We start from the raw sequence: 11,808 nt of genomic DNA on the forward strand, positions 1-11,808 counted from the left end.
CCTGAAAAGCGAACACGTCCTGGTCCGAACGGACAACATGACGGTAGTTTCGTATATAAATCGCCAGGGTGGACTCAGGTCGAGCTCCCTGCACTCTATGGCCAGGGAGCTCATCTTATGGTCACAACACCACTTGCGCTCGCTGAGAGCAGCGCATGTGCCAGGCGCCCTGAACCAGGGAGCAGACATGCTGTCCAGAGACAAGGTTCTCCCAGGAGAATGGTCTCTCCACCCCCTGACGGTTCAGTGGTTATGGCAAAACTTTGGCGAGGCAGAGGTCGACCTCTTCGCCTCCAGGGAAAACGCGCAATGCCCCTTGTATGCTTTTCCCGGAATGAACTAAAACTCTGCACAATGAACTAATACAATGCCCCTTGTATGCTTTTCCCCCGATCACGATGCTACCTCAGGTCATCAGTCGGATCAGGGAAGTGAGATGTGCAGTGCTCCTGGTAGCCCCACTCTGGAACAACCAAACGTGGTTTCCAGAACTGATGCAGATGATGCAATCTGCCCCATGGCCGATTCCGTTGAGGCTAGACCTCCTCAGGCAGGCCAACGGGATGATTCTTCCCGATCTGTGGGCCCTCCATGCATAGCCCCTCAACGGGTTCCCGAGAACCTCCCCAGTGGAGTTTTGAGAACCATCACTGAGGCGCGAGCACCCTCTACGTGGCGCTTATATGCCCAAAAGTGGAAAGTGTTCAGTGACTGGTGTGATACCAAGAGCTTGAACCCCAAATCGTGCGAGATACCAAGTGTACTCGCCTTTTTGCAAGAGCTGCTGGAGGCGGGCCGCACACCCTCCATGCTCAAAGTCTATGTGGCTGCCATAGCGGCGTCACACAATGCTGATAAAGGACGTTCATTAGGGAAAAACGACCTAATCATTCGTTTCCTAAGAGGCTTAGGAGGATGAACCCTCCTCGCCCCCCTCGGTGCCGATCTGGGACCTGGCCACGGTCCTGGGCGCACTCAAGAGTGCCCGTTCGAACCTCTCTGAACTGTGCACCTTAAACAGCTCTCGCTCAAAACTGCGCTCTTGCTGGCGCTCGCCTCAGTCAAGAGAGTGGGCAACCTGCACGCGCTGTCATCAAGCGCTGCTTGCCTGGAATTTGGACCTAACGACTGCAGAGTTGTCCTTAGGCCAAAGCACGGGTATATTCCTAAAGTGCTCTCCACACCCTTCAGAGCACAGGTGATATCTCTGGCAGCGCTATCGTCCCCAGCAGACGAAAGCAACGCTAATTTACTCTGCCCGGTCAGGGCGCTCAGAGTATATTTGGAACGTTCTGCCCTGTTCAGACAGACGGAACAATTATTCGTATGCTTTGGCGGCCGCACTAAAGGTCTCGCAGTCTCAAAGCAAAGAATATCGCGCTGGATAGTGGATGCTATAGCGCTAGCTTATGAAGCCAAGGGCCTTCAATGCCCCTTAGGCATCAGAGCTCACTCTACGAGGAGCATGGCCTCCTCGTGGGCTTGGTCGAGTGGGATACCCATTGAAGATATTTGTGCGGCGGCGGGCGGGACTTCGCCTTCGACATTTATTAGGTTTTATAACCTACAGGTCCCCTCATTGCATTCCAACATTCTATCAGCCTGACTGTAGAATGGACTGGAGTATGTATATGCTGAGCATTATCTCCTCCCTTATAAGGTCCTTCTCTGACCGACTTAGAGGATTCTTTATGCATATCAGTACATAGAAAAAATGCATTCCAACATTCTATCAGCCTGACTGTAGAATGGACTGGAGTGCTGAGCATTATCTCCTCCCTTATAAGGTCCATCTCTGACCGACTTAGAGGATTTTTTATGCATATCAGTACATAGAAAGATGCATTCCAACATTCTATCAGCCTGACTGTAGAATGGACTGGAGTATGTATACGCTGAGCATTATCTCCTCCCTTATAAGGTCCGTCTCTGACCGACTCAGAGGATTTTTTACGCATGCCAGTACATAGAAAAATGCATTCCAACATTCTATCAGCCTGACTGTAGAATGGACTGGAGTATGTATATGCTGAGTATTATCTCCTCCCTTACAAGGTCCGTCTCTGACTGACTTAAAGAATTTTTTATGCATATCAGTACATAGAAAACTCAGTACATAAAATATGTGCTTGTGTTTGTACTATGAGCGCCCCACCATGGACCACCTTGGAAGGGCGCTCTATACTATCCCATTATGTAGCTCGCCGTTGGCCGGCTCGAGGAATAATCACTTTGCTTTAAGGCTCAGGCATCTGCCTCTGGCTTTATAGAGCGAAGTCAGCACGCACTGCGTTTTACATGGTGTTCCCATAGCGTAAGCTACTTACGCAATAGGAGAGACCTCTCGATAGGGAACGACTCGGTTACTAACGTAACCTTGGTTCCCTGAGAGGAGGGAACGAGTATTGCAGCGTAAGCTACTTACGCAATAGGAGAGACCTCTCGATAGGGAACGACTCGGTTACTAACGTAACCTCGGTTCCCTGAGAGGAGGGAACGAGTATTGCGTAAGCTGCCGTGCTTGTGCTTGGTCAGTTCGCTTCAGTCGATTGAACCTAAAGGAACTCGTATGCATTGTTGCCAACTTAGCGACTTTGTCGCTATTTTTAGCGACTTTTCAGACCCCTTTAGCGACATTTTTTCAAAAAAGCGACTAGCGAAAAATCTAGCGACTTTTTGGACAAACCTTAGCAACTTTCCAAATTCCAAATATCGCCAGTACTGCAAGCGTGAGGTCTTACTTCCCAGCTGCATCTGCTCTGTTCAGTGAGCGGCTGAGAGGAGCAGCACATTCCGTTGACTGCACGCCAGCGGACATAGACATGAATGAGCTGCGCATGTGCACGCTGTGTTAGCAGGAACCAATCAGTGATCACATAGCAGCTGCCTTCTCCTTTGTTTTAATTCAAAACATTTAATTTGACCGTTTTTTCTTGGCATGCGCTTACATTCACTACTAATCAGAGTTTTAGTTCATTCCGGTTCGGTTTCTGAACTCTCCGACTTCAGATCGTATATTTACAGACTCTATACATTTTACTTATCCAAACACAACAATAAACCTTCTTCAAACTCATAAACATGTAACGTTAGCTAAGTTCCGTTCCATTGTCTAACAGAAAATATGTAATTGAGAACCGTTTTACTGGACATTCGGCTATATACTTATATAAAAACAGTATGAGCACTGTTTAGGGGAGACAACCGTTATTATAAATTGAAGTAGACTACAGTACCGACAAATTAGGCAGAATGCAAATACGACGCGATGACGTCATTAATATGCTAATGACGCATGACGTCATCTGGCGACATTTAGCTACTTTTCGAGCAGGCTTTAGCTACTTTCCATTGAAAATAGTTGGCAACACTGCTCGTGTGACGGGGTGCCCATTATATAGCCTGGCTATGCTAATTTCGGCGGGCTCTGAGCCTGCGAACGCGAGATTCGCCCCGTCATTGGTTCGAGCAGTTGCCGCAGCACAGCCAATGACCGAGCTGCCTCGCTCATTACTGTCTGCTGTGCAGCTGCAATGCGTTTTACATAAAGACTTCAATATTTCTCGAGAAACGGAGTTTTCCCATAGCGTAAGCTACTTACACAATACTCGTTCCCTCCTCTCAGGGAACCGAGGTTACGTTAGTAACCGAGTCGTTAACATACAGGACGAGTATAAACTCTGCATAGTTATCATGATAATATTGTATCTCATGTCATGTTTATGTTGAGAAAAACAAGCTCAGTAAACTATACTCGTTTATACACATCAGTTTAAATTATGGAATGTGCCTTACTTCAGCTAGCAAAGTCTTTCTCAGATGCCATGTTTGTTGTTTACAGAAGCGTCACAGGGATTACGTTGCTACGGTGATGCTGCTTTCTGACGAGATGCACATAATACGAGAGTAAAGTGTACACCTCTTATCCAGTACATATAAACAGGAACCCAGCTTTCTCACAGTAAGCCAGATTCTCACTATAAACCGCTTTTTGTGTTTATCTGAATTACATGTACTGATAGAACCGTTTGCTCAACAAATGTGATCAACTTGCGTCCACACTCAACAGCGCCTCCCAGTGTATTCTGTTATAACTGCCAGTTTTAGTTTGTGTGTTCAGGATTTAACACATCTCAATGCATATATGGCCACACAGTATCTTTACTATTTGAATAATTATTGCATTATGAATATAAGTGATGTATTTTAAAAGTTAGCATACAGTGTTCATTATAATGGGGCATAGGTTTTGCAAGTCGGTGCTCAATACTCACTACTCATGAGTACTTTTAAATGAGCTACTCTTTTACTCTTACTTGAGTAGTTTTTAGGACAGCTACTTTTACTCTACTCATACAAATTTTTTTGGGAAGTAACAGTACTTCTACTTGAGTATGATTTTTCAGTACTCTTTCCACCGCTGCACATTAATACATTTTCCGCCCAGTTTATCAAAATTAAATGTTTACATATTGTATTGAGGTCATTTATTGTGTGAATGAATCAAGTTGCTAAACTACTAATAATTAAAACCACAAAATGTAAAATTAGACCATAATTTTATCAAATATATATTTGAATAAAAATCTTCCCCCCCCGGCAGAACCCGGGGAGCGATAGGCCTACTATAGGGGATTCCTCACCCCTCACCAATTTGTTTGGGATGAGCATTTTACATCTGCAAACTCTCTAGCTCATGTTTAGACAGACCAACCATTTCAAACAAAAAAATAACTCCAGGTGTTACATATGTCAACAATGCATATAGGCAATGTATTTATAAATTATGTGTTTTGCACTTATTACATTTACATTTATGCATTTGGCAGGCGCTTTTATTCAAAGCGACTTACAGTGCACTTATTACAGGGACAATCCCACCGGAGCAACCTGGAGTAAAGTGCCTTGCTCAAGGAACCAGTGACCTTCTGATTAACAGTTATGTGCTTTAGCCCACTACACCAACACCACTCCCTTATTATTGTTAAAGGAAGACCAACAATTTCAAACAAAAAAATAGCTCCAGTTGTTACACGACAACGAATGACATATCAAACATATGTAACCTGATTTTATCTTTATTAAGGTTTGCAAACCATTAAATAAATAATAAATGTATTATTCAACTACAGTCACCTAAAGGATTATTAGGAACACCTGTTCAATTTCTCATTAATGCAATTATCTAATCAACCAATCACATGGCAGTTGCTTCAATGCATTTAGGGGTGTGGTCCTGGTCAAGGCAATCTCCTGAACTCCAAACTGAATGTCAGAATGGGAAAGAAAGGTGATTTAAGCAATTTTGAGCGTGGCATGGTTGTTGGTGCCAGACGGGCCGGTCTGAGTATTTCACAATCTGCTCAGTTACTGGGATTTTCACGCACAACCATTTCTAGGGTTTACAAAGAATGGTGTGAGAAGGGAAAAACATCCAGTATGCGGCAGTCCTGTGGGCAAAAATGCCTTGTTGATGCTAGAGGCCAGAGGAGAATGGGCCGACTGATTCAAGCTGATAGAAGAGGAACTTTGCCTGAAATAAACACTCGTTACAACCGAGGTATGCAGCAAAGCATTTGTGAAGCCACAACACGCACAACCTTGAGGCAGATGGGCTACAACAGAAGAAGACCCCACCGGGTACCACTCATCTCCACTACAAATAGGAAAAAGAGGCTACAATTTGCAAGAGCTCACCAAAATTGGACAGTTGAAGACTGGAAAAATGTTGCCTGGTCTGATGAGTCTCGATTTCTGTTGAGACATTCAGATGGTAGAGTCAGAATTTGGCTTAAACAGAATGAGAACATGGATCCATCATGCCTTGTTACCACTGTGCAGGCTGCTGCTGGTGGTGTAATGGTGTGGGTGATATTTTCTTGGCACACTTTAGGCCCCTTAGTGCCAATTGGGCATCGTTTAAATGCCACAGCCTACCTGAGCATTGTTTCTGACCATGTCCATCCCTTTATGGCCACCATGTACCCATCCTCCCCATCCTCTGATGGCTACTTCCAGCAGGATAATGCACCATGTCACAAAGCTCGAATCATTTCAAATTGGTTTCTTGAACATGACAATGAGTTGAGAAATAAAGGTAATAAAATAATTTAAACAAATCGATTTTTCATGTCCATTAATTTATTTGGCAAGTAAACTTGTAATAAGCTGGAAATGAGCAGTCAGAGGTTCATTCATTAATACAAAATAAACAACAAAAGAACTCAGATGCAAACATTTTAGTACACTTTAGTACACTGTACTAAAATGGCCCCCACAGTCCCCAGATTTCAACCCAATAGAGCATCTTTGGGATGTGGTGGAACGGGAGCTTCGTGCCCTGGATGTGCATCCCACAAATCTCCATCAACTGCAAGATGCTATCCTATCAGTATGGGCCAACATGTCTAAAGAATGCTTTCAGCACCTTGTTGAATCAATGCCACGTAGAATTAAGGCAGTCCTGAAGGCGAAAGGGGGTCAAACACCAGTATTAGTATGGTGTTCCTAATAATCCTTTAGGTGAGTGTATATAGCAACAGTGAAAGCATAAGATTACTTGTTTACTGATAGTGGCATCTGGTGGCGAAGTTTGGTAACGCATGCATTTTTTTGAAGCTAGAAAACAAATTTGGAAAGAGAAAACAAAACCACATTTTTTGAAGAGTAAAAAATAATTATGAAGAGAGAAAAAAAATTTAAGACTTAGAATCAGGAAGGAACCGAGACATATTCTATTTTTTATTTTTTTTCCCACCTTGCGGTTTAAGGCTTCCATCAAGTCAGTTTGGAGAAGATGCCAAATAAATAAAATTCTCTGTCACTCTCTCAGCAGCTATAATAGAAACCCCCTCGCAGCTGTGGTAATTTTATTTATTTTTGTACTAATTCCAGGGTTATAAAACTCAAAGCATAATGTTATAAATTTACACTCCGTGTTTAACATATAAAAGTGTATAACATATAAAAATGTGTGATATTTACGCTGATAAATAAGGCGGAAACGCTTCACCACAGCCTGTGAAAAAGGTCTATTCAGTCAGTTTTCGGAGAAAACGGCATCAGCTAAAATCTCCGATAGGTGGCGCCAGCACTGACAAATCGTGTACAGAGATTTCAGAGAGGAAGCCGATAACGGAAGCATCATCGCACTTCATTGCTCTTCTGTGCTGTGTCTTTTTATTTTCTTATCTGTTTGATAAGAAATGTGTACTGGTTGTGTGCAGAAACAATATCCCGACAGGGTGAGTTCGTTATCATTTGTGACCGCCACATCTTGTACAAATTATTGAAGAATAATTGTGCATAACTGCAAGTGCATCGCTTGTTGTTGATAGTTCAGGCGCAGCAGATGTGGAACTTCATAATTGCAGTTTATAAGTCCTTCAAGGCTATGTTTTGTTATTGATTTATTTTTCATTGTTCTTTCCTTGAAGCTTAACCCATTAGCTCCCGTATATGCTTTTTTAAAAGCATTTATTCGCACTTTTTACAGTACTTCATTTAGATGTGTCCCCCAGGCAAGCCTCATGGTGGTCGTGTTAAAAGTCCTCATTTGCCTGATTTTTAAAGCTACCAGGCAAACAGGTTTATTAGGTTAAGCTTGTTTGTATTGCTTATACTTTGTACACATTTGCCTACCTGAGTATTTCACCCTTGGTTTGCCCTGTAAATGCTACCAAGAGATATTACCCATGGTCAAGTCAGCATGAATTATGTCAATTAACATGTTATATTCATATGTTTTGTCTGCAACGCAACATCTGAAATGTTTTTTATTATTTGCTATGAGAGTAGGGTAATACCTGTCTGGAGAATGGTTCATATCTGATTAACTTTCTTGGCTGTGCCAACTGTCACCAACGGGACTTTGTACTGATCAGTGACAGGACTCTGGTGAAAGAGGATGAGGAAGAGATTGTCACTTACATTCGTGAGTCACATCAGCAGCGCATAAAATGTCCAATGAATGCCAAACATCTCCAAACAACTTCATGAATAACCTCTATTTTTTCCCCAGATATGTGCAAGAACTGTGATCATGTTATAGCCAGACATGAGTACACCTTCACTGTGGTGGATGACTATCAGGTAAGCGGTGTCCTTAATTCTACAATGGACAATTAGGAATTTTACTTGATGGTTGGTCTACGGGCACAGTAAATATGCCATATCATTATTTAACATTGCACACAATATTCAATATATAGTACCTTATACAGGTGTTTCTTTCAACTTATGGCACTTATGACTTGTAGAAAATCTTGAATTTTTTTAATTGTCAACTAACAAGGTCCAACTGTACAACTGTAACTGTATGTACATGAATCACAGAAGATTTGTGATTTTTGTTAAAAGTCATGAAAAATCCCACCACAGTGTCATTTCCAGCACATCTCAAATTCTGTAGTGTGTTTAATAGAACTCCATAGAAATTACGTGATGGAAATGACATAAAATAATTGCCAGTGCCTTTGTCTTGCTATGGCATATTTCATAATTAACATTTTATACATCCTCCTAAATACAAATTATATTATTGCACATAAAATATTCTGCTCACAAATGATATTTAGTCTCATATTTCATCTCAAGCATGCTCTTTACTGACACTTTTGTCAGTAAAACTAACAAGCTCACTAACTTTTGAAGAAGAACAAATATTAGGGGAATTTTTTTTTGGTGGGGTGAAAATGTGGGACAATTGTAAGTATAAAAAAAAATCTAAAATTATACATTTTCACACAAACAATTGATTGTTTATTTCACTCATTGTTCAGATTATTCTAGATTTTTATGGTTTAGTATTGAAAGTCTTGGTCTGGGACAAAAACAGTAAAATCCATACATAAAAGTACCAAGAATAAATTATGAAGGCCTGGAAAAAGTTTCCAAGTCTGTTTTAATGTGACCATATAACAAAAAGTGTAAAACTTTACAATAAGGTTCCATTTATTAACATTAGTTAACAACACTAGTTAACATTTTTTAATCTTGGTTAACATTCATTTCAAAATATTCTAATACATTTTTCAAAATGAAAAGTTGTGTTTGTTAAAATAAGACAATGCACTATGAACTAACAGTGAACAATAGTATTTTTATTAACTAACATTAACAAAGATTAATAAATGCATTAACTAATATTAACATATGGAACCTTATTGTAAAGTGTTACCACAAAAAGAAAAGCTATAAGCTGGAATATGAATACTAAGGGTTGGTAAATTGAAAGGAGTTGATTTACAGAATCGCATTTAATTATGTTTGATTTTTCAGGAATACACAATGTTGTGTATGTTGTGTGGAAAGGCCGAGGATTCCATCAGTGTTCTGCCAGATGATCCCAGGCAAACAGCGCCTCTCTTCTAGAGTATTTGCACAGAACCGGAGATGGGACATTCTCTTCTTAACATGGTTATGCACTTTTTGAGGGAACCATGACACATGCAGTGTTTCATATATGCTTAGCTCTGGAGAATGGCATACGTATCGTCACATATAACTCCAGAAGAATATATCGCAGGATGCATTGTGTTCTTTGTTTCTACAGTTTTAAAAGTGGCTCTTAGTGTAGGTACGCAGTACTACTCTGAATCATAAAAGTACATGAGTCTGAGAAGCAATTCTCCAATATTAAAGTTAACTAGGAACAAGTAGATGTTTTAAATTAAATTGGTGGAAGCTCCCTTTGAATGGACTAACAGTTTGTAACACAGGTAGTCTTCTACTGTATTTGTCACTTGGGAAAAAAGGGGGATAAAGAACACATTTAAATTAGGCAGATGAAACATGCTCAAACATGGTACACAGTGTTTTGTTTTGTTTTGTATGCTTTGTCGAAATAAACTGTAAAACAATGCTCCATTGTGTGTGTTTATGTATGTGTGTGTATGTATGTATATACATATATATAATTTGAAACCATACTAAATGAAAAAATACTACAATGTTGTCACAAAGGCCTCAGGTACTAGTACTTATTTAATCCATTAATATGAATACATAATCATTCCAACACAGTGACATGTTTTGCATGACTGAAACATTTGTTAGCAAAATACAGTACAGGAAGCATGAGGTGGAGTTTCCTTTTAAATATTTATATCTATATACAGTTTAGATTCTGTACAATTCTTTTTAAAGATTGTGACACCATCTTTCATATTACTGTTGTGGGTCTATACTGATTCATTTAAAGTTCATGTACTTCCAGAGGACAAAATGGAAAGTCCTGAAAAAAACCAACTAATCTATATGCACAGCACACAATTAATTCTAAGTCATAGTAGTGTGAATGGCTGTTTTGTCGATTCATTATTACAGTTAATTTCCCTATACATCTGCATGGTTTTGTACTCTTCTGACAACTTTCAATGAAAGCCAAAAATGCCACAATGGAAAGTTTAATCCAAAAACTGAAGAACCGTCTTGACATAGTCAGCCCTTTTGTCAAAAAGACAAATCTATTCAAGTAATAAAGAAATGGGGCTATAGTGTTCTGTTTTGAATCAAGAATTCCTTGTATAATTCAGTTTAAGGGTCCATAGTGTTTCACTGCAATATATCTTTAGGTTTCTTATTATGTCTATTTACAGGAACTGTGTTAGTATGATATTGCAGGCATGGAAGAGATTATACTTGGCAATTACAGGGTTACTGACCCTTAATGTGATGGCAAGTCTACTCAGTAGCAAGTAATAAAGCTACATTGTCAGGTACCACATCCAATAAATAAATAAATACATTCTATAGATGATACAGTTTACAGTACATACATTCCCTGAAATGCATATATACACATGCTTGCTTGGACCATAGGTATCTATACATTAATGATATTAAACTTTATATATACCTATTGATTGAACTAAGTGCTTAAATGGATAGTTCAACCAAAAATTTAAATTCCCTCATCATTTACTCACCCTCATGACATCCCAAATGTGTATGACTTTATTCTGCTGAACACAAACAGAGATTTTTAGAAGAATGTTTCAGCTCTGTAGGTCCTCACAAGGCAAGTGAATGGGTAACAACATTCTGAAGCTCCAAAATAAACACAGCATAAAAGTAATCCATACGATTCTAGTGGTTAAATCCATGTCTTCTGAAGCGATATTATAGGTGTATGTGAGAAACAGACTAATATTTCAGTCTGGTTTTACCCTTAAATTTTCCTCCCTGTCCAGTAGGTGGCGAAATGCAGAGAATGCAAATTGCCAAAAACAACAGAGGAAGAATGTGAAAGTGGACATTTACAGTAAAAAAGGACTTAAATATTGATGTTTCTCACCCACACTTATCATATCGCTTCTAATGATATGGATTAAACCACTAGAGTTGTATGGATCATTTTTATGCTACCTTTATGTGCATTTTGGAGCTTCAAAATTTTGGTACACATTCACTTGCATTGTGAGGACCTACGAGCTGAAACATTCTTCTAAAAATTTCTGTTTGTGTTCAGCAGAAGAAAGTCACACATCTGGGATTGCATTACAATGAGTAGATGAAAGAATTTTCACTTTGGGGTGAACTATCACTAAGATTAGATTAAACTTTTTGACAAATGATTAAGGAATATAATGATGACAGATAATGTAAGGCTTGTATCTGGAGCTCAGTTGGCTTCTCATGAATCTGTTGGACAGAATACAATGAGTTTCTAAGTACAGCCCCATTGTTTTCAAATTTCAAACATTCTCACCATTAGTGACCTCAAATCTGACACATATGTAAACTAGAAGGTGAAAAGAAAATAAGGAGAAAAAAAAAACATACATTAATCACTACAATTTAAAAAAC

General features: G+C 39.7%; 1 protein-coding gene across 1 annotated transcript; it reads left to right on the forward strand.

Moving 5' to 3' along the window:
- Positions 1–7,117: 7,117 nt before the first annotated feature.
- On the forward strand, positions 7,118–9,877 carry LOC127622110 (protein Churchill-like). Its single transcript, XM_052096043.1, has 4 exons — positions 7,118–7,244; positions 7,798–7,933; positions 8,021–8,091; positions 9,280–9,877. Exons 1-4 carry the CDS (start codon positions 7,206–7,208, stop codon positions 9,370–9,372), a joined length of 339 nt encoding a protein of 112 aa, XP_051952003.1. The 5' UTR covers positions 7,118–7,205; the 3' UTR covers positions 9,373–9,877.
- The last annotated feature ends 1,931 nt before the right edge of the window (positions 9,878–11,808 follow it).

Source organism: Xyrauchen texanus, chromosome 28 (genome assembly GCF_025860055.1).
Source record: "Xyrauchen texanus isolate HMW12.3.18 chromosome 28, RBS_HiC_50CHRs, whole genome shotgun sequence".
Lineage (NCBI taxonomy): Eukaryota > Metazoa > Chordata > Actinopteri > Cypriniformes > Catostomidae > Xyrauchen > Xyrauchen texanus.